Raw genomic sequence first — 24266 nt, forward strand, 5'->3', positions numbered from 1 at the left:
TCCACCCTCCCTGTAGTTTCCCCAATCGCAAGCATTATTTGCTTTTACATTGATACCTATGGGAAAAATTGCTTCTTCTTACAAACTTTTCTACTTAAGAACCTGGTCACAGAATGAATTAAGTTCGTAAGTAGAGGTACCACTGTATGCTCCTGAGCAATCTCCACAACCTGTCGAAATTTGCCTGAGAGGGATGTGATCTCCTATGGCTCCTATGGAGCCTCCAAAAACTCCAAGAACCAGGCGGGCTTCCATCCATCCCCAGAGCTCCATTTTCACTGGCAGAGGACGGCAGGAGGCCATCACAGCTGAAAACTGGGCTTGGGAGGGCTGTGCGTGGCCTTCCCAAGCTTCATTTTTGCTGACAGAGGCACCATGGGCCAATCCTTTGCTGTTTTGAGGGCGGCCCCCTCCCCGGGCCGGATCCAGCTCTCCGGGCCTTGAGTGTGACCCCTCTGGAATAGAGAATTGTTTCTCATTTGTTGAGAGGGTAGGTGGGTGTGACACACCAGCAGAGTCAAAAATTAAGACAGTTTCCAAACTTCAGGGTGTCCAGGGGAAAAACATTTTGAAATTCCCTGATATTTCCCTGACATTTCTCTGTAACTTGTGATCTAATTAAGGCATGGTCGTAGATGACATCATACCAAATGGCTATGCCGTGGAGAAATATCGGTAGCTGTGGAAGCAAGTTGTTGCCACAGTTATGCTCATTTTTGCTTGACTCTGCCAGGCAGCGCAATATGTTGGGTTTTTTACATGATTTTCCCCTGACTTTTAAACATTTTAATATAGTTTGTTTTTCTCCTCTCATTTATTCCATTTTTTTCCACGAATTCCCTGATATTTCCCGAATTGCTGATTTCCCTGATAATTCCCTGATTTCCCAGGTTTGCTGGACACCCTGAAACTTCTGACCAGCCAAGCCCCACAAAGTTTGCCATCTCTGCACCAGTATAAAGTGACCGCTGCCAGAATGACCCCCACCAGCCACCAGGGGAGAGTGCAGAGTGAAACTTACCCAGTGCCTCTGCGGTCAAGAAGATGAGCATGATGGGAAATAGCAGGATGCAAAAATTGGCGCACACACGAAAAAAAGGAAAATGAAAGAAGTCAAAACCAGCACTCCAAGGATTCAATCATCATTTCTAAGCCCGAAGAGAAACACACACTGAACCCCAGCTCTATTTTTCCAACAAAACCTTTTGTATAAGAATTGCAGGGGGTAGACAGAAAAATGGAAACACCATGCAGCTGTTCCGTGGAATCCAGATTTGTGAAGCTCCCTTCGAACAGTTTTTTTGGAAACTGGGTTCTGTATGTGTCTATTGACCTCTGCAGTGATTTTAGGGGCTGCAGTCTTGCGATCCGCTGTAACAATTCGCTTTAGAGTCCGACGGTCTCTCTCAGACAACTTAAGACTTTCGACCAGACCTGTGCTTGGCTGAGGACGTTTTCCCTTCTCTTTCAAAAGCAGTCATTACTTTTGAGACATGACCTCTTGAAACGTCAAACATTCGGCACTTTCTGTTACACTAGCGCCTGCCATTCGAGCACCAACGATTTGGCCTCTTTGAAAGTCTGAGAGGTCTGCCATTTCTAGGAGGTTATAACTATTTTCCTTAAATTTCTGTTTTAAAAAAAGGTAGTTTAAAAAAACATATCAAATAACGGAATGTTTTTAAAAAACATTAAAATATGTCAAGTTTGGATTGATTTGAACATGTCCAAACATTATGATGCCAAAAAGTCAAGTGTTTCCATTTTTTTGTCCACCCCCTGTATGAGTCATGGGGCGGTGATGATCTGTCGGCTCTTTGTGCGTCAACTAAACCTGATTCATCTTCACGAATTGGAACAGGAACCATTAAAAAAAGAGAGACCTCAGAAAGATCATATTCTGATCATGACTCAGGAGATCTTTTTTGTTCATCCATAGTTGCCCCGTACCAACCTCTCCATTTCCAATCCTTTGGTCAAAGCGAGCCATAAAAAGCCAGCAAAGAAAAATCCAATGTCCTAAGCTAGAATTTGAAAACGATTCGCAAACAATGGGTGCAACATATTGAACATTTTACCGTTTGGCACGAAGCATTTCTAGTTCAAAAAAATTATAGTTAAGAAGGGAAATAGAAGGGGAGACTAGGAAGGCAACGTAGAAAGAAAACAAAGGCATGTTGGAAATCTTCAATTAAGTGGCTCCCGTTGAAAAGAGCCTTCAAACAGCTTTCTCAAACCTCTATCCTCTAGGTAAATTGGATTATAAATACTATTATTCAGCACGCTTCAGTAGGTTTGCCTGTGTTTTATCCCCGCTGTGACCTGCATGGACTCCCCCATTTTTATCCAGCTGCAATTTAATATCACATTGATAGCCAGCTTACCTGTGCAGGCACCACTCCCGAAAGAGATCTACACATCCCATTAGACTGCATAGGTCAGTGATGGCGAACCTGCTTTTCCCCGTGTGCCGAAAGAACGTGGGCATGTGCTATCATGCATGCACAATTGCCCACACCCATAATTCAGTGCCTGGGGAGGGCAAAAACAGTTTCCCCCGACCCCTGGAGGCCCTCTGGAGACCAGAAACGGCCTCTTTCCCAATTTCTGGTGGGCCCAGTAGGCTCGTATTTTGCCCTCCCCAGGCTCCAAAGGTTTCCCTGGAGCTGGTGGAGGGTAAAAACACCCTCCCATCCGTCCGGAGGCTCTCTGGAAGCCAAAAACGCCCTCCCAGACCCTCTTTGTGAGCCAAAAATCAGCTGGCTGGCACATACATGCACGCTGGAGCTAAGCTAGGGCAACGGCTCGTGTGCCAGTAGATATGGCTCCACACGCCACCTGTGGCACCCTTCGTGGCATCGGGCCAGAATATCTCCGGGATCGCCTTCTGCCGCACGAATCCCAGCGACCGGTTAGGTCCAACAGAGTTGGCCTTTTCCGGGTCCCGTCGACGAAACAATGTTGTCTGGCGGGACCCAGGGGAAGAGCCTTCTCTGTGGTGGCTCCGACCTTCTGGAACCAGCTCCCCCCAGAGATTATGATTGCCCCCACCCTCTTGCCTTTCGGAAACTCCTTAAAATCCACCTCTGCCGTCAGGCATGGGGGAATTGAAACATCTCCCCCTTGCCCATGTAGTTTTTGTGTATGATTCGATTGTGTGCTTGTTTTTTATATATTGGGGCTCTTTTGGATTTTTTAACTTAAAACTGTCATTTAGAGTGCGAAATATTAGATTTGTTACTATGTTTTGTTTACCATTGTTGTGAGCCGCCCCGAATCTACGGAGAGGGGCGGCATATAAATCCAATAAATCTAATCTAATCTAATCTAATCACCATCACTGGCATAGGTTGTTTCAGGTCCCTTCTATTAAATCTGACTCTCTGGCAGGACCCAAAAAGCAACGTTTTTTCGTAGCTCTATCTACGAAATGGAACAGTTTCTCCCTGATTTTGGATTAAGAGTTTTAAATTTTCCTTTTTGTAAAATTTATGCATGTTTGTTGGCCATCTAGGGTTCTTGTATATATTATGCAACCATATCCCCCCCCCCCCAAATAAGTAAGAGATAATAAGTAACACCCGAGATTAAAATAATATACCATGTAACAACTGCATCCCAACACAACTACAAAACATTAGCCGTGCCTATAGCTGTGGTTGTCCGGGCTCAATATTGTAATTTGCTTTCCGGGCTCAATATTGTAATTTCTACTCAAAAGCAATTTTGTTCAACTTCATATACTGCTCAAAAAATAAAGGGAACACTCAAATAACACATCCTAGATCTGAATGAATGAAAGATGAATGTGCACAACAGCATGTGGAATTGATTGTCAATCAGTGTTGCTTCCTAGTTTGATTTCACAGAAGTTTGATTTACTGGAGTTATATTGTGTTGTTTAAGTGTTCCCTTTATTTTTTTTTGAGCAGTGTACATTAACAATTCATCGGCGCCAAATCAAAAAAAAAAATTGGAAATGTTAAGTGGAATTTTTCATCTTTGAATGGTTTCTCTTCTTTTTCTGCTTCCAAAAGAACCATCCCGCCTGCCCCCCAGGTTAATACTCATTTATTTCTTCTCCCCAAGCACAGCTGATGAGTTCTTCAGCTGTGTTTAGGGCTGTATCCTGCCCCTGGTCTTCAGAGAGGGGCGGGCATACAAATCTAATAATAAAAAAACTTAAACATAGGGAGCATGTGCGGAAGTAAAAATTCACGTGGGGACGCACACGAAACATCTGACCATGTCCAGTCAGCGAAGCAGTGGAAGTGATGTGCCGGTGCCTGGAGGCTGTTGGGGCCTGGATGGGTGTCAACAAACTCAAACTCAACCCAGACAAGACGGAGTGGCTGTGGGTCTTGCCTCCCAAGGACAATTCCATCTGTCCATCCATTATCCTGGGGGGAGAATCATTGACCCCCTCAGAGAGGGTCCGCAACTTGGGCGTCCTCCTCGACCCACAGCTCACATTAGAGAAACATCTTTTGGCTGTGGCGAGGGGGGCGTTCGCCCAGGTTCGCCTGGTGCACCAGTTGCGACCCTATTTGGACCGGGAGTCACTGCTCACAGTCACTCATGCCCTCATCACCTCGAGGCTCGACTACTGTAACGCTCTCTACATGAGGCTACCTTTGAAAAGTGTTCGGAAACTTCAGATCGTGCAGAATGCAGCTGCGAGAGCAATCATGGGCTTTCCCAAATATGCCCATGTTACTCCAACACTCCGCAGTCTGCATTGGTTGCCGATCAGTTTCCGGTCACAATTCAAAGTGTTGGTTATGACCTATAAAGCCCTTCATGGCACCGGACCAGATTATCTCAGGGACCACCTTCTGCGACACAAATCCCAGCGACCAATTAGGTCCCACAGAATGGGTCTTCTCCGGGTCCCGTCAACTAAACAATGACGCTTGGCGGGACCCAGGGGAAGAGCCTTCTCTGTGGCGGCCCCGGCCCTCTGGAACCAATTCCCCCCAGAGATTAGAACTGCCCCCACCCTCCTTGCCTTTCGTAAGCTACTTAAAACCCACCTCTGCCGCCAGGCATGGGGGAATTAAGATTCCTTTTCCCCCTAGGACTTTACAATTTTATGCATGGTATGTTTGTATGTATGTTTGGGGTTTTTTTATATTAAGGGGTTTTTAATTCGTTTTTAGTATTGGATTATTATTGTACACTGTTTTATGATTGCTGTTAGCCGCCCTGAGTCTTCGGAGAGGGGCAGCATATAAATCCAATAAATAAATTAAATAAATAAATAAATAAACATCACGTTGCAAACCAGTGGCAAAGGTAAGTGGAACCCACCCCTGCTTAGCCTTAGTTTTGGATTTCACAAAATCCAACAGTGCAGTCATTTATTCATACTTTTAATCTTTTTTTTAAATTTCAAGCAAAAGCAAAAAGGAAGAGTTAATGTTCTACTAATAACTTATATTTTTAAAATGTAAAGACATAAACAAAACATTTTGATCGCTGCTACAATGGCTACTCAGTCCCGTTATTCTTTTAAAATATGTATTATCTCACATTTAAACTAAAAACAAATCTAATAAATTGCAGGGTCACTTTTATTTATTTATTTATATGTTTGTCAAACAATTTGTATAAATAAATTTTAGTTTTTTCATGTGAAGTTTTAAAGCTTCGGTCAAGAATAGGGAACCTGGGTTGCAGAAGCTAAAAACAGTTGGAATGTTTTTAATTTGCACTAAAACAGCTGACCTTGTGAATCTCAAGGGGGGCTACAAAGGGGCAGAGCAGAGTAGCTCATTAGTCCTTAAAAAGGAAGATCAGCAGGAAATTCTAATAGTGTAGACCAGAAGGCGGCAATGACAAAATAATTCTGTCCTATTGCAATACTGAAGTATTCATCCGGTCACCAAAGGTCAAGCTTTTGACCTCATATTTAGGCCTCAGCCTAACAGAGACTGATATGGAAAATCTACATAGAAACATAGAAGTCTGACGGCAGAAAAAGACCTCATGGTCCATCTAGTCTGCCCTTATACTATTTTCTGTATTTTATCTTAGGATGGATATATGTTTATCCCAGGCATGTTTAAATTCAGTTACTGTGGATTTATCTACCACGTCTGCTGGAAGTTTGTTCCAAGGATCTACTACTCTTTCAGTAAAATAATATTTTCTCATGTTGCTTTTGATCTTTCCCCCAACTAACTTCAGATTGTGTCCCCTTGTTCTTGTGTTCACTTTCCTATTAAAAACACTTCCCTCCTGAACCTTATTTTGCCCTTTAACATGTTTAAATGTTTCGATCATGTCCCCCCTTTTCCTTCTGTCCTTCAGACCAGTGTTTTTCAACCAGTGTGCCGTGGCACACTAGTGTGCCGCGAGACATGGTCAGGTGTGCCGCGAAGCTCAGAGAAAGAAAACAAGAGAGAAAGAAAGAAAGAAAGAGAAAGAGAACAAGAGAGAAAGCAAGCAAGAGAGAGAGCAAGAGAGAGAAAGAAAGAAAGCAAGAGAGAGACAGAAAGAGAGGGAAGGAAGGTGGGAGAGAGAAAGAGCAAAAAAGAAGAAAGAAGGAAGAGAGAAAGAAAGAGGGATGGATAGAGAGAGAAAAAGAGGAAGGGAGAGAAAGAGGGAGAGAGAAATAGAGCAAAAAGGAGGAAGAGAGAGAATTTTTTTGTCCAATATTTTTTTACCCCCCCCCCCCCCCAATGTGCCCCATGGTTTTGTAAATGTAAAAAATGTGCCGCGGCTCAAAAAAGGTTGAAAATCACTGCTCCAGACTATACAGATTGAGTCCATTAAGTCTTTCTTGATACGTTTTATGCTTAAGACCTTCCACCATACAAGATAATTCAGCTCCAAAAAAAGTCCTGCCCCACTGCCAGAAGGCTGGGTCAGGTATCCCTCGACTTACAACAGTTCATTTGTTCCAAGTTAAAAGAGACTTATAAAAGAGGTAGAGAGCAAGGGAGTCACCACAGCAAAAGGGTTTATTCTCTCTCCAAGCGCCCAGAGAAAGGAAAACGCTCCGTTCGCTCTGGACTGCCAAAGCCTCCTTAAGCGCCACTGAAAGGCTCCTCTGGCAGCCCAGAAAAGCCCAAGATGGCCGGGATTAAAGGGGGAATGGCGGGAAACTGGCTGGGCCTTCGTGCCGCTCTCAAATTTCCTGGTTTCCGTACTCAGGTTCTTAAGTAGAAAATGGTTCTTAAGAAGAGGCAAAAAAATCTTGAACACCAGGTTCTTATCTAGAAAAGTTCTTAAGTAGAAGCGTTCTTAGGTAGAGGTACCACTGTAGTCCTGTGTTGGCAAATATGGCTCCAGGTGCCACCTGTGGCACGCATGCCATAGGTTCACCATCACGCAGTGAAGGACTGCAAAAAAAATTTACTACCTCACTGTGGACATGGGTTATTGTGTTGGTGTGGCTTGACGGTCATGTAAGGAGTGACTTGTCGGCCATGTGATTAGGTGGGAGTGGCTTGACAATCATGTGACCCGGGGGGAGTAGCTTAAAGGTCATGTGACTGGGTGGAAGTGGTTTACCAACCAAGATAAGTTATGAAATAGATGCCTGGATTCTTTTTCAGTTGATTAAGTCACATTATTGGATTAGCCACAAAAAGGACAACTGATACACAGCATTATTTGTTGAGGAGTCCAGGTTTTGTACTGAACCCACAAGGTTCAGTATGATAACAGTTTAGGCAAGTAGCTCGATTTTCTTTAACAGCTACAAAAGTTCAGTTCTAGATAATGATTAAAATGATGAAAGCGCTTATGGGTAAAAACATACTATTTCCTATTTTAAAAGTAATTAAGGATTATACTAAGGTACTAGGGAAGGAAGGGCAATAGTGCATAAACTTAAATAGTGCATAAACGTACTACCCCCATTGCGTTGCTAACCCTGGGTGGGGGCAAGCCCATCACTGCCATCACGGGTATAGGATCTTCTGACTAAGGAGTGGGGTGGTTGGACTACAAGACTTCCAACGTTCTTTGATATTCTATAACTTTACAGTAAAAACTTGCAAGCCGATCATTTTGAGCTTACAAGTGGGAGCACTTAAAAACTAAAATGTACGTGTTACTTGAAGATTAGAAGTCTTCTTACTTTTCTTGTGAGTAAAATGCCGTTCTCCTGTTTTCCCCAGTGTTTCACAGCTTCACCAATTTCTTGAAACAGAAGGCAAGGATTATCTAGACCAGTGTTTTTCAACCAGTGTGCCGTGGCACACTAGTGTGCCGTGAGACATGGTCAGGTGTGCCACGAAGCTCAGAGAGAGAAAGAGAACAAGAGAGAGAGAAAGAAAGAAAGCAAGAGAGAGAGAGAGAAAGCAAGAGAGAGAGAGAAAGCAAGAGAGAGAGAGAGAGAGAAAGCAAGCAAGCAAGAGAGAGAAAGAAAACAAGAGAGAGAGAAAGAAAGCAAGAAAGAGAAAAAGCAAGAAAACGAGAGAGAGAGAGAGAGAAAGCAAGAGAGAAGGCAAGAGAAAGAGAACAAGAGAGGGAAAGAAAGAAAGAAAGAAAGAAAGAAAGAAAGAGGGATGGAGAGAGAAAAAAGAGAGAGGGAGAGAAAGAGGGAGGGAGAGAGAAATAGAGTGAAAGGGAGGAAGAGAGAGAGAGAGAAATTTTTTGTCTAAACTTTTTTTTAGCCCCCACCCCACCCCAAACGTGCCCCATGGTTTTGTAAATGTAAAAAAATGTGCCACGGCTCAAAAAAGGTTGAAAATCACTGATCTAGACAAGGTGACACACTCGGAGAAGGGGCTATTTCCCCCTAATTTTCTAACTGATTATTTCTCAACTCTATTCTAATTAAGAAAACACAATATACAAATGCAGCTTTCAATTCTGAATCTAAAAAAAAAATGCTTAGTGTATTTATTCATTCATTCATTCATTCAATTTTTATGCCGCCCTTCCCCTTTAGACTCAGGGCGGCTTACAACACGTTAGCAATAGCACTTTTTAACAAAGCCAGCCTATTGCCCCCACAATCCGGGTCCTCACTTTACCCACCTCGGAAGGATGGAAGGCTGAGTCAACCTTGAGCCGGTGATGAGATTTGAACCGCTGACCTACAGATCTACAGTCAGCTTCAGTGGCCTGCGGTACAGCACTCTACCTGCTGTGCCACCCCGGCTCTTATAAGCCCGAGTGTAGAGGCTCCTGCCCAAGCAGGGGGTTGGACTAGAAGACCTCTAAACTCCCTTCCAACACTGTTGTTGTTATTATTATGATGATATTGCAAGAAATACTCTTATGGTCACGAAATTGCAGGTAAAAATTAAATTGGCACAAACAAATATTTATGTGCTCCTTTTTTGGCTTTCAATGACCCTACTTAGACCTTCTGGAGTAGAAAATTTTATTTTACTTGTTTACTTATTCTCATTTTTGAGAAGACGTGCACATCCCTAATCTAACTCCATTAAATCTCAAATGTACCGATAGGCTCTTTTGCGTTCCAGAATTAAGTGAAACTTGCCTTTCTGTCCAATTTTGCATTCCACTGAGAAGCAAGAGTCCTGTCTCGTTAAGCTCAACAAAGGGTGTCACTCAGGGCTGTCCACAGAGGAGGAAGTGAAAGGCAGCTACACAGCAATATGCAGTGATATGTTTGCAACTTTTTACTAGCGGATAAAAGTGGAACCTCCTGATCAGTTAAGAAAGAAAAACGAGAGGACCGTACCTTTCTTTGCTTTCTTCTGAAGCTTCAGTGTATCTGAAGATTTCTTTTTTATTTCCTGACGCGCTTTTTTGTATTCTAAAGAGGGGGAAGAGAGAGAGAGAGAGAGAACATATACAAACATATTTCAACAATTCAAAGTGTTGGTTATGACCTATAAAGCCCTACATGGCACTGGACCACATTATCTATGGGACTGTCTTCTGCCTCATGTATCCCAGCGGCCGGTCAGGTCTCACAGAGTTGGCCTTCTCCGGGTTTCGTCAACTAGGCAATGTCTGTTAGGGCCTAGGGGAAGAGCCTCCTCTGTGGCGGCCCCGGCCCTTTGGAATCAGCTCCTCTCAGAGATTTGTACCGCCCTCACCCTACCAGTCTTTCGTAAGGCCTTAAAAACGCACCTCTGCCAACAGGCGTGGGGCCACTGAAATTTTAACATCTACCTCAGCCTATGTCTGAATATGATAGGATGAATGTGGATGATTGGTTTTTTAAATATACAGTGGTGCCTCTACTTACGAACTTAATTCGTCCCGTGACCAGGTTCTTAAGTAGAAAAGTTTGTAAGAAGAAGCAATTTTTCCCATAGGAATCAACGTAAAAGCAAATAATGTGTGCCATTGGGTAAGCCACAGGGAGGGTGCAGGTCCTGTTTCCTCCCAGGAGATTCCTAGAGAGGCCCCACAGAGGCTTCTCCTCACTTTTTCCGACCCTGTTTCCTCCCAGGAGATTCCTAGAGAGGCACCACAGAGGCTTCTCCCCGCCTTTTCCGACCCTGTTTCCTCCCAGGAGATTCCTAGAGAGGCCCCACGGAGGCTTCTCCCCGCCTTTTCCGACCCTGTTTCCTCCCAGGAGATTCCTAGAGAGGCCCCACGGAGGCTTCTCCCTGCCTTTTCCGGCCCTGTTTCCTCCCAGGAGATTCCCAGAGAGGCCCCACGGAGGCTTCTCCCTGCCTTTGCTGGCCCTGTTTCCTCCCAGGAGATTCCTAGAGAAGCCCCACGGAGGCTTCTCTCTGCCTTTTCCAGCCCTGTTTCCTCCCAGGAGATTCCTAGAGAGGCCCCACGGAGGCTTCTCCCTGCCTTTTCCGGTTACAGATTCAGAGGCTCGGGTTTGTAAGTAGAAAATGGTTCTGGAGAAAAGGCAAAAAAAAATCTTGAATACCCGGTTCTTATCTAGAAAAGTTCATAAGTACAGGCGTTCTTAGGTAGAGGTAATACTGTATTGGGGTTTTAGAATTTAAATTAAGTTAGATTTTTATATGTTTTTATGTATTGAAGTTTTTAGAGTGTTTTAATATTAGATTTTTTTACACTTTTTGCATTTGCTTGCTGTGAGCTTCCCTGGGTCTCAGGAGAAGGGCGGCATAGAAATCTAATTAATAAATAAATAATAAATAAATATTTGATAGGCAACGGTGTTTGAAGCTCCAAGTTAGACAAGCAATGTTGGAGACAAATTTTAATATAGTAGCATTGAGTAAGCAAAAGCTACGCTGGATTCAGAGGGGCTTATGCCAAGGCAAGCTTAACCAGAGATTGAAGCTTAAGCACTTTTCATTTTAATGGCCTGGTGCATTTAACATTTTGCACAAACGAAGGTCAAGAAAGAATAGGGAAACATAATCAGCGGAGGTTACAGGGGTCGCAAGTAATCACAGAAGGGAATCATAGCAATTGCAACAGATTGCCATGTTATCCTTTTTTTATATACATAGAAGAATAAGGTCACTAGACCAATCAATTTATGATATGGAAAAAGCAGACTCTTTTTTGGACCAGCGATTGCAATGACATACATATCCTCCTGCAGCCGAAACCAAAATATAGGACAAACCAAGCAATGTTTATATCTTTTTTGGGCAAGTTTGGACACTGACAAATTTATCACAACAGAGATTTGAGACCTCATTCATTATCAGCAGATGCTTAAAAAACTGTGTGTGTGTGTGTGTGTGTGTGTGTGTGTGAAGAGCATGTGCATAAACACAACATATGGAAGAGAGGCTAAATCGTAAATTGTGGGATCAGAGCAAAATCTGGTGTATGTGTGTGTTTTTTTAAAAGGCCATCACATTATCAACAGAAGCTATTGTATACTGCTCAAAAAAATAAAGGGAACACTCAAAGAACACATCGTAGATAAGAATGAATGAAATATTCTCATTGAACATTTTGTTCTGTACAAAGTTGAATGTGCACAACAGCAGGTGAAATTGATTGTCGATCAGTGTTGCTTCCTAAGTGGACAGTTTGATTTCACAGAAGTTTGATTGACTTGGAGTGATATTGTGTTGTTTAAGCGTTCCCTTTATTTTTTTTTGAGCAGTGTATTTTAGGGCCTACCATGTAATTTCTATATGCTTCCCATCTCAAACGTCACCCGAATGTACTTTTGATTTTCTGCTACAAAAAGGAAATTTTGGGGACAACATAAGTGCACCTAAGTGCCTTCCGTCCCCTGTCCTATTGTCTCTCCTATATCTTCTCTTCTATACCTATATCTTTTCCTGCTATTCTCTCATAGTTATATTTCACTCCTTTATTTTCTCCTCTATTCCCCCTTTAATACATTCTACCTGATTATATCCTCTATAACCCTCATTGTGTATTATTGTGTATTGGACAAAACAAATAAATAAATATCAGGGATTCAAGCTCTCCTGCCCAGCACCCGGCAACAGTTTCCATTGTTAGGAATTTTTTCTTAATATCCTGCAGGAATGTGCCTTCTTGTATATGAAGACCATTGCTTCGTGTTCTGGGACAACCAAAGTCTTGCATCAGCAATAATTGTTTTATGAGAGCCATTGTCGGAAAGGAAGGAACCCGTCAGCAGGCAGGTATTTAACAACCTGTTGGCCTTGGAGGACACAGGAAAAAGAGCTGTTCCCAAGACAAGGGGTAGATAAAAGGGGCTTGAGCCCAGACCAAGAGGGGAAAAAAACTTAAGAAAATGTGTTAGACAAGTCCCTCCTTCGTTCTCAACAGAATGGAAGAGAGAAGGACATTTGGACTTGCAAGATTCTGTTGTCGTGGCCATTACAAGTAGTTCCGACATCTATCTAGAGGAAGTCCTTGACTTACAACCATTCGTTTAGTGACCGTTCAAAGTTGCAACGGTGCTGAAAAAAGTGACTCGTCACCCTTTTCTCACACTTATGACGGTTGCAGCACTCATGTTGTCCGGTGATCAAAAATTTGGATGCTGGGCAACTGGTTCATATTTATGGGAGTTGAAATGTTCTAAGATCGCGGGTTCATGTTATTAGCTTTACAACTGCACTGATTCACTTAAGAACTGCAGCGAGAAAAGTCATAAAATGAGGCAAAACTCACTTAACAATTATCTCGCTTTAGCGGTATAAATTTTGGCCTCAACTATGGTTGCAAGTCAAAGACCACTTTTGTCTATCTGCCTAGCTACCTTGTTACCTACCTGTCTTGAATGTTGCCCATCTCGACAAAGGAGACTCTAGGAGGCTTATAGACATCCATCCATCCATCTATCTAATATATCCTATCTATCCATCCATCCAATATATCCTATCCTATCCTATCCTATCCATCCATCCAATTTATCCATCCATCCATCTACCTACCTACCTACCTTATCTATCCTATCTATCTATCTATCTATCTCTATCTATCTATCATCTATCTATCTATCTATCTATCTATCTATCTATCTATCTATATCTATCTATCTATCTATCTATCTATCATCTATCTATCTATCTATCTATCTATCTCTATCTATCTATCTATCTATCTATCTATCTCTATCTATCTATCTATCATCTATCTATCTATCTATCTATCTCTATCTATCTATCATCTATCTATCTATCTATCTATCTCTATCTATCTATCTATCTATCTCTATCTATCTATCTATCTATCTCTATCTATCTATCTATCTATCTATCATCTATCTATCTATCTATCTATCTCTATCTATCTATCATCTATCTATCTATCTATCTCTATCTATCTATCATCTATCTATCTCTATCTATCTATCTATCTATCTATCTATCTATCATCTATCTATCTATCTATCTATCTATCTATCTCTTTCTATCTATCTATCTATCTGTCATCTATCTATCTATATCTATCTATCTATCTATCTATCTATCTATCTATCTAATCTATCTATCTACCTACCTACCTATTCGATTTTTATGCCGCCCTTCTCTTTAGACTCAGAACAACTTACAACATGTTAGCAATAGCACTTTTTCTAACTGTTCTTATAAGGCTCTTCTATATTGACTTTAACCATATTATTCCATAATTTCTGTGGCCACACCGCCCGCCCCCCCCCCCCCAAGTCCCATTTCCATGTAACTACCTTTCGCATGGTCTTTGTCCAGCTGGTTGGCCACTTTCTTCCATTCTTCCATCTGCTCTTGAAGTGGGTTTATCAGACAGTCGATTAAAGCACTAATTTTGTTGAGAAAACACAAAGAGGAATCAAATTCTGCAGGAAAAGAATCTCTCTCTAAGCCTTTTAAAGGCACCCTTTCCCCATGCATGAACCAAAGTCCAAAACTTAGAAAGAATCTTAAGTCCGATTCAATCGCAAGCACATAAATCAGGTTCAGCAATCCTGCAAGAAAGGATTCACATATGGCCTCAAGCCTGCCTATAGAGTAAATGGCGTTGTTTTGAGATTGAGAGGCTGGGGGATTCTGGGAGGTGAAGTCCAGACGTCTTAAAATTTGCTACGGTTGAGAAATACTCAAGGTCACTCAATGCAAGAATGGCGAGAAAGGACCACACTTAATCTTTCAGTGGTGGGTTTGCAAACAGGAATGCTCAGAACAAAGAAATTACCAGGACAAACCACATGCTAAATCTGATTTAATTACATAGGCATGTAATCTAAGCTCAATCACTTACAGTTAATATGATGATTTGCCATTATCTGATCATTTCCCCCATCTGCTACATTAAGAAAAATGACAGTTTTGTGGCATCTCTACAAGAAGGCTACAAGCCAAACCCAAAAACTCTAGGGAGGCTCAATCTGTGCATCCTTATTTTTGTGTCTACGAAGCACAATGAAGATTTGCAGCAATACTTCCCTAATTTCTGTCTCAATCTCTTAATCATTACGCAAGAACAACTCCCCAATTTATTCAGAGTTACCAGAAATAGGCCCGCAGAGGGGGAAATTGTTTTTGCAACACTAATCAATGTTCTCAAAAATGGAAATCACGCGTTTTGCCATTACAGTAATGTCTGAAAAACGAATTCCTACTTCAGCAAGCCTGACTTCTCACAATGGACCGTTCAATTTTCCCTTTTACAATTTGTACAGCGAGAGAAAAATGAAAGGTTGTTCCCAGCCAAAAAAAATTGGGAGGTTAGCTGGAAATCAGCCCCCGTAAACAGCTTAATATGGTCCTGAATGGAAAAGACTGAGTACCAATTAAATTCTGAACACCTTCCAGAATCTAATGAAACTCTATTTCCAGACTGTCAGCTGGCAACATGCATAGCTCACCTTGAAAACTGTCTGAGCTTGGACTCAATGCTTCGATGTCGCATGCACATTCTGGTTAAAGCAGAGCCAATTTCTCGGGTAGCACCTGAAAAAGAGCAAAAAATAGAAATGGCCTTAAGCATTTCAAAAAACAGCATCACAGGTCCATTCTGGCAAAGAAAATAAGCATGTAAAACACAGATCACACTCAGGGTATGAAGCATTGGGGTTCAAGAACATGACCAAACCTTATGGGAGGCCCTTCATAAACCCATATCATTATTATACAAATTCTTGCTGAGATTGATAACTGGATAACACAGAATCAGTCTATAACTGTGATGGTGAACCTAAGGCACCATGTGCTGGAAGTGGCACGCAGAGCCCTCTTTCTGGTATGCCAGCCATTGCCTGTTGCTCTTCCGGGTTCCGACGCATACATCGCGCCAGCCAGCTAGTCTTTGAATGCGCAGGAATGCCGGAAACCAGAACTCAGCTTCCTGGCACAAGCACATGTGCCAGGGAACTGCCCTTCCTGTTTCCGGCACGCCAAGTGATGGGCCCCTATGGTTACTGTCAGGTACGCAGAAGTTTGGTCAGGTACACAGAACCAGTAGGGAAACAAAATATTTTTTTTAGAACTAATTTGTTTTTATTTTTCCTCCACATCATAACATACAAAAAAAAACAATATACCTTCTATTTTGTTACAGTAAAGTAGTTTTGGATTACTAAATAATCAAATTAGTAAATCATATATAAACAAAATAAGACAGTGTTATTTGAGGAGCACAGTAACATTTTAAGGTTTTGTACTGAACCCACAAGGTTCAGTATGAGAACAGATTAGGCAAGTAGCTCAAATTTCTTTAATTACTATAAAAGTTCAGTTCTAGATAATGATTAAAATGATTAAAGCTTTTATGGGTAAAAACATACTATTTAATTAGAAACATAGAAATATAGAAGATTGACGGCAGAAAAAGACCTCATGGACCATCTAGTCTGCCCTTATACTATTTCCTTTATTTTATCTTAGGATGGATATATGTTTATCCCAGGCATGTTTAAATTCAGTTACTGTAGATTTACCAACTACGTCTGCTGGATGTTTGTTCCAAGCATCTACTACTCTTTCAGTAAAAAAATATTTTCTCATGTTGCTTTTGATCTTTCCCCCAACTAACTTCAGACTGTATCCCCTTGTACTTGTGTTCACTTTCCTATTAAAAACACTTCCCTCCTAAACCTTATTGAACCCTTTAACATGTTTAAATGTTTCGATCATGTCCCCCCTTTTCCTTCTGTCCTCCAGACTATACAGATTGAGTTCATGAAGTCTTTCCTGATACGTTTTATGCTTAAGACCTTCCACCATTTTTGTAGCCCGTTCTTTGGACCTGTTCAATTTTATCAATATATTTTTGTAGTTGAGGTCTCCAGAACTGAGCACAGTATTCCAAATGTGGTTTCACCAGTGCTTTTAAAATTTCTTATTTTAAAAGTAATTAAGGTACCAGAGAAGGAAGGACAATAAAAAGCATTCAATAAATAGTGCATAAACTTACTACCCCCATTGCATTCCCCACCCCCAGTGGGGGCAGCATCCCATTACTGGATGCACCCCCTTCTCATTCAGAAACCAATTCACAGGAAGTGGGACATTAATAAAAATATTTTTAAAAGGAAAGAAACTGCATCTTTCATTGCAGGTAACATAGAGCTTACAAAACTTTTGCCAGACCCATCCTCGAATACAGCTCATATGTTTGGAACCCATATCGCATCTCAGACATTAACACCCTTGAAAATGTCCAAAGATACTTCACCAGAAGAGCCCTTCACTCCTCCACTCGAAATAGAATACCCTATGAGACTAGACTTTCAATCCTGGGCCTAGAAAGTTTAGAACTAAGACGCCTTAAACCAGATCTAAGTATTGCCCACAAGATCATATGCTGCAACGTCCTGCCTGTCGGCGACTACTTCAGCTTCAACCACAACAACACAAGAGCGCACAACAGATTTAAACTTAATATTAACCGCTCCAAACTTGACTGTAAAAAATATGACTTCAGTAACCGAGTTGTCGAAGCGTGGAACTCATTACCGGACTCCATAGTGTCATCCCCAAACCCCCAACACTTTGCCCTTAGATTATCTACGGTTGACCTATCCAGATTCCTAAGAGGTCAGTAAGGGGCGAGTACAAGTGCACTAGAGTGCCTTCCGTCCCCTGTCCTATTGCTCTCCTATATCTCCTATACCTTTCCTCTATTCCTATATCTCTTCTTCTATTCTTTCATTGATATGTTCTATTACTTTATCTTCTTTTCTATTACTTCTTAGATATATTTTACTATGAGTATCTCCTCTATAACCTTCATCATGTATTTTACTATCTGTATATAGATATATACCCACTAAAACCCTCATTGTGTATTGGACAAAATAAATAAATAAATAAATCAACAGTAGATGGCGCTGTTTCTAAAGGACCTGAACGTTTAGCTGCAAACTGCCTTGCTGAATCAGTGGGAAAAAATAAAGACTTCCTTGAGGAAGATCAGAGCATAATGAAGACAATCCAACCCTTGTTTATTATAAAGCACCAGTCAAGAAATGTGACGATGATTGAATATAGATCTCATCCCAGCCACTGACACATTTGTTTCCCTCTGAATCTGTTTTATAGCGTTCCGTTTTTACCCTAGCCTCTCCTTGTCTTCAGGATAACCACGAAAGATTGCAAAGCCATTAAAGTTAATGCGGTGCCATTAAAGAATGCCACAGAGCTGCCATAAATTCCTCCCTGTTTAAGCAGGTAGGGGTCTTTCTTCTGAGGGGTTTCTAGAAATTGTATGTGCTTTTTTTTTTCTCTTTTCCCTTTCCCTATTCTGCGTTTTTTCACTGATGGGCGATTTCAAACTCTAGGAGGAGTCTCTGATATTTTTGGCGGGACCCAGGGGAAAAGCCTTCTCTGTGGTGGCCCCAGCCCTCTGGAACCAGCTCCCCCCCAGAGATCAGAATTGCCCCCACCCTCCTCGCCTTTCGTAAGCGCCTTAAAACCCACCTCTGTCGTCAGGCATGGGGGAACTGAGATATCCTTTCCCCCTAGGCCTATACAATTTATACATGGTATGTTTGCGTGCGTGCTTGTTTGGTTTTTAATAAGGGTTTTTTAGTTATTTTAAATATTAGATTTGTTATATGCTGTTTTTATTATTGTTGTTAGCTGCCCCGAGTCTGTGGAGAGGGGCGGCATACAAATCTAATTTAATTTTTTTTAAAAAATGTCTCTAAATAATTTGGATTTTCAGAGAAATGAATGTCTATGGGTTGAAAAGGTAGCAGCCATGGACCCTAGTATTCTACCGGAAACTCAAAATAGCATTCACAATTCAATTAATTTAAAACTGTGTACCGCATGATTCTAGACAAATGTTACCTTATCTTTTTATGTACACTGAGAGCATAGGCACCAAAGACAAACTCCTTGTGTGTCCAATCACACTTGGGCAATAGGGTCATTCTTTCTCAAGTGGACCAGGTGTCCCCACTCGACCACCTTTAATTTCAATGAAACTTTGCACATATATCCCTTATGGCAGTTATTTTCAACCTTTTTTGACCCACGGCATATTTTTTACATTTACAAAATCCTGGGGCACACCACCAACCAAAATGACACAAAATGACACCCTAAGACACTCTCCTCTCTTTTTCCATCCCTGTCTCCTTCCCCCTTGTGTGTGTGTGTGTGTGTGTGTGTGTGTGTATACACACTCTTGAACCATTTCCAAAAACAGGTGAGGGCTGGGGGGGGGGTTTCTCTCTTATTCTTTGGGTGCTTTTTATCATATGCTTTAAATCAAGAGTCACTTCTCTCTCTCTTTTGTTTCTCTTTCCTCTCATTCTCTGTCTCAATCATTTTCTTATTTCTCTTTTTTCCTCCCCTTTTTGCTCATTTCTCGCTCTCTCTCTCCCTTCCTCTCTCTCTCTTTCTTTCTCTCTTGCTTTCTTTCTCACTCTTTCTCTGTTTCTCTTTCTTTCTTTCTCTCTCACTCTTGTTTTCTCTCTTTCTCTTTTTTCTTTCTCTCTCTCTCTCACTCTTCCTCTCTCTCTTGCTTTCTTGCTCTCTCTTTCTTTCTCTCTCTCTTTCTTTCTGTCTCGCTCTCTCAGCAAAAAGTTGTGAGACCGGAACCTGAGCTTCCTTCTTCACGGCACACCTGACCATGTCTCGCGGCACACTAGTGTGCCACGGCACACTGGTTGAAAAACACTGCCTTATGGTATAAAACTGAGGTGTGCAAAATTTAAAATTTTATACCATAAAGAATATATATGCAAAGTTTCACTGAAATTGAAGGTGGTCCAGTGGGGAAGATTCTGAAAATTGGTCCACTTGACAAAGAATGACCCAATAAAGAATTCTATTTATTTATATACCGGTATCTATTTTAAATAGATGGATAGTATGGATTCATACTATCCAATGAATAGTATGAGGAAGATCAGAAGGAAGAATTGTGATATTGGTCAGTTACCCAAAACTCAGAAGCTTTGGGAATTAAGGGGCTGCCACCAAGAAGAGGGAACTCAACCTGAAGGCAGGATAAGAAGCAATGGATGGAAATTAATCAAAGAGAGAAACAACCCAGAACTAAGGGGAAAAAAATCCTGACAGTTAGAACAATTAATCAGTGGAAGGTCTTGCCTCCAGAACATTTATTTTGGGTCAGGACAATGAGTTGATATAAGCACAAGCTTCTCTCTTAGGTACATTCAAAATATAGTTTTCAAAATGGGAAAGAATAAATGTGCATTTATACATTTTCGACTAGCTGAATCTCTGATCAATTTATTGTATTGTCAATCAAACCACGTATAGTTTAAGACAAGCCCACACCCAAATGATTTCAGAGGGTAGACGTTTGAATGTGATAAGATGGATGGATGGATGGATGGATGGAGGGAGGGAGGGAGGGAGGGAAGGAAGGAAGGAAGGAAGGAAGGAAGGAAGGAAGGAAGGAAGGAAGGAAGGAAGGAATGCTGAGTCTAAGGAGAAGGGCGGCATAAAAATAGAATGAATGAATGAATGAATACTGCAAAATAAGCCATTAATTCCTAGCATCACATTTTATTTGAGGAATGTCCCTGAGGACTTCAATGGATGGTAGGAGAACATCTTGAAACAAGGTGAAGATTAGTCCACCAGACTAATAAATGCTTTCTGGTTGATTACATCCACCCTGGCACCCATTTTATGAATATGCAGATCTCCTTAAGCACTGTGAATGGCTCCATTAACCATCTATTCTCATTCTTCTACTTATGTCCCCAGCTTCAAATGTTTAGATACTCCCGTGATGCAGTTTGATAGATTTTCACTTAGAGAAACTGGCAACTGATGGGAAATTGTTGTTTGCCGAAATGGGCAGCTATAGAAATCAGATAGGCAGGCAGACAAGTAAAATACTTGTGGTGCAAAAAGCATTTGTGCAAAATTGCTGTCGCTCCTGGCTAATCAAACATTCTTTAACCTTCCCTAACAATCACACTAAAAGGGTAATTCTACATTTATTTGCTTAGAACACCCCCCCACTGAGTTCAAAGAGTTGTATTTTTTAGGATATGCACATATAAAAGGGTAGGCAGAGTCAACTATGGTATTCTTTTCAACTTTGCTGTTTTAGTTATTTACAGCTTTAACACCAGAAGCTTCAAACTGTTAAGCAATTAAAAGTCCACAGCTAAGAAGGATGCATTTATTTCATTCTGTTCCTTTATCCTTCATCCTCTTCCTCTCTCCCCCAATCTTCTCAACCAGTTAAGTGCAGGGGGGGAAATTCAGAGAATACGAAGGGAAACAAAACACAGCCCTGTAATAAATATAAATAAATATCCTCTGCAAACCTGCAGACTCAATTTAAAAAAGAGTGTAGCAAATACCAACTTTCCTCCCTTCCCTCCCACTTACATTATTTATTTATTTATTTATTTATTTATTTATTTATTTATTTATTTTGTCCAATACACAATGAGGGTTTTAGTGGGTATATATCTATATACACATAGTAAAATACATGATGAAGGTTATAGAGGAGATACTCATAGTAAAATATATCTAACAAATAATAGAAAAGAAGATATAGTAATAGAACATATCAATGAAAGAATAGAAGAAGAGATATAGGAATAGAAGAAAGGTATAGGAGATATAGGAGAGCAATAGGACAGGGGACGGAAGGCACTCTAGTGCACTTGTACTCGCCCCTTACTGACCTCTTAGGAATCTGGATAGGTCAACCGTAGGATAATCTAAGGGTAAAGTGTTGGGGGTTTGGGGATGACACTACGGAGACCGGTAATGAGTTCCACGCTTCGACAACTCGGTTACTGAAGTCATATTTTTTACAGTCAAGTTTGGAGCGGTTAATATTAAGTTAAAATCTGTTTGTGTGCTCTTGTGTTGTTGTGGTTGAAGCTGAAGTAGTCGCCGACAGGCAGGACATTGCAGCATATGATCTTGTGGGCAAATATTTTCCCAAGGCTTGGCATTTCTAGCCCTGAGTATGTTTCAAACACAAACACTTTGTTTAACCAGCCATGCCCTAAAGTACATTAACTCTTCCTTATAAATATTGCATCAAGATAAAGACAAAATTAAACAGTTTAAACTCTGTGTTATCTATAAGCCGGGCAACTTTGCTATGAAAGGGGAACCCAAGACACAACCGAGTGCATGTTTTATTAATTTATTATGGATTTCCTCCCATTAAAACGGACACAGTATTTGGGGAAGCCCAAAGTCTATGAAAGGAGTAAGAGATGTAGCAGGAAGGGAGGTTTCCCCACCACCCGTTTTGCGTTTCAGTGCCTGGTTGTTGGTTGTTGTTTTTTTAAACTTTTGTTTCCTGTAAAATGGTTGCAAAGGGTTAATGTAAATTTCCTTCAATTCTTTTGCCGCTACTAATATGGGAAGGGCAAGAAAGGACAGCTGCAGACATTGTACGGTGAAAGGGAATGTACCAGGTTACCAACCTCCATATCTCATACTCAACGTCGTCTGCTTGTATGATGTTGAAATGGGAAGAAACTCAAGGCTACAGTTGGTCCAAAACTCAGGTGTTGTGGGTGTATTTGTATTTGTATTTATTAGATTTGTATGCCGAAGACTCAGGGCGGCTAACAACAATATAAAAAGACAATATAAACAAATCTAATATTAAAAATAATCTAAAAACCCCCAATTTAAATAACCACTCATACATACAAGCATACCATGTATAAATTCTATAAGCCTAGGGTGAAGGGAAATTTCAATTCCCCCATGCCTGACGACAGAGGTGGGTTTTAAGGAGCTTACGAAAGGCAAGGAGGGTGGGGGCAACTCTGATATCTGGGGGGAGCTGGTTCCAGAGGGTCGGGGCCGCCACAGAGAAGGCTCTTCTCCTGGGTTCCGCCAAACGACATTGCTTAGTCGATGGGACCCGGAGAAGGCTAACTCTGTGGGACCTAACCTAGGTACACCCACGTTACATCAACGCTTCGTGCGCTACACTGGCTCCTACTAGGTCTCTGGACACAATTCAAGGTGTTGGTCATTACCTTTAAAGCTCTAATGGCTTAGGACCAGATTATGTACATGACCGCATTCTGCCACTAACCTCCCAGCGGCCAGTCAGGGCCCACAGAGTCGGTCTTCTCACGGTTCCTTTGGCCAGTTAATGCCGACTGGCAGGACCACGTAGGAGGGCCTTCTCTGTGGTGGCTCCAGTTTTATGGAATCAACTCCCCTCTGAGATCCGCAAAATCCCCACCATCCCGGCCCTCCGAAGGGCGGTAAAAACATGGCTTTTCTAGCAGGCCTGGAGCCGGTGAACTGTTTCATCTTGCCCCAGCTGAATGGATGAATGTTTTAATTATGGGTTCTTAAAATTGTTTCATTGTTTTTTTTACATTGATGTTTTTATATTGTTGTTAGCCGCCCAGAGTCCATAAGGAATTGGACAGCCTACAAATTGCAATAATAATAAATAAACCAAGACTCCTTTCTTTATCTGATCTGGGTGGTTTAGCAATAGATATCCTCTTCTATCACTATTCTTCATAGGAAAAACCAGGATCATATGTGTTAGCAAAAACTTCAGAAGTTCTGTGTTAGCAAAAACGTCAGAAGAGAAGGATTTAGGGGTAGTGATTTCTGACAGTCTTAAAATGGGTGAGCAGTGTGGTCAGGCAGTAGGAAAAGCAAGTAGGATGCTTGGCTGCATAGCTAGAGATATAACAAGCAGGAAGACGGAGATTGTGATCCCCTTTTATAGAGCGCTGGTGAGACCACATTTGGAATACTGTGTTCAGTTCTGGAGACCTCACCTACAAAAAGATATTGACAAAATTGAACGGGTCCAAAGACGGGCTACAAGAATGGTGGAAGGTCTTAAGCATAAAACGTATCAGGAAAGACTTAATGAACTCAATCTGTATAGTCTGGAAGACAGAAGGAAAAGGGGGGACATGACTGAAACATTTAAATATGTTAAAGGGTTATATAAGGCTCAGGATGGAAGTGTTTTTAATAGGAAAGTGAACACAAGAACAAGGGGACACAATCTGAAGTTAGTTGGGGGAAAGATCAAAAGCAACGTGAGAAAATATTATTTCACTGAAAGAGTAGTAGATCCTTGGAACAAACTTCCAGCAGACGTGGTTGATAAATCCACAGTAACTGAATTTAAACATGCCTGGGATAAACATATATCCATCCTAAGATAAAAATACAGAAAATAGTATAAGGGCAGACTAGATGGATCATGAGGTCTTTTTCTGCCGTCAGTCTTCTATGTTTCTATCACTATTCTTCATAGGAAAAACCAGGATTATATCATCCCTGACTGAGTCAACACCACAATATTTAACGATTGCTGACTCCTTTTTTTTCTTCTCTCTCTGTGCATATTAAAACCAGTGTGTTGTATTTTTAGGTAATTTGGGAACGTTCTTGGTCAAGATGACCTAAAATTTGTTACAGTCAATTAATGATTCAGGAAACAAATTCATCACAAGAGAAAGAGAGAAAAAAGCGAAGTTTCTATCTTTTTGGCACATGCTT

At 41.3% G+C, this 24266-nt stretch overlaps 1 protein-coding gene across 10 annotated transcripts in view; it reads right to left on the reverse strand.

Annotated features, from left to right (window-relative positions):
• The window catches only part of MTSS1 (MTSS I-BAR domain containing 1), a 207913-nt gene that overhangs the window by 47760 nt on the left and 135887 nt on the right, over nt 1–24266 (reverse strand). For all 10 annotated transcript variants that reach the window (XM_070748282.1, XM_070748280.1, XM_070748286.1 and 7 more), the window contains exons 4-6: nt 15173–15257; nt 14015–14106; nt 9668–9742 (exon numbers count right to left, since the gene is read on the reverse strand). In XM_070748282.1, coding sequence (XP_070604383.1) covers nt 9668–9742; nt 14015–14106; nt 15173–15257 — 252 coding nt within the window. The remainder of the gene's footprint in view (nt 1–9667; nt 9743–14014; nt 14107–15172; nt 15258–24266) is intronic.

The sequence above is a fragment of the Erythrolamprus reginae genome, chromosome 3, assembly GCF_031021105.1.
Source record: "Erythrolamprus reginae isolate rEryReg1 chromosome 3, rEryReg1.hap1, whole genome shotgun sequence".
Taxonomy (NCBI): Eukaryota; Metazoa; Chordata; class Lepidosauria; order Squamata; family Dipsadidae; genus Erythrolamprus; species Erythrolamprus reginae.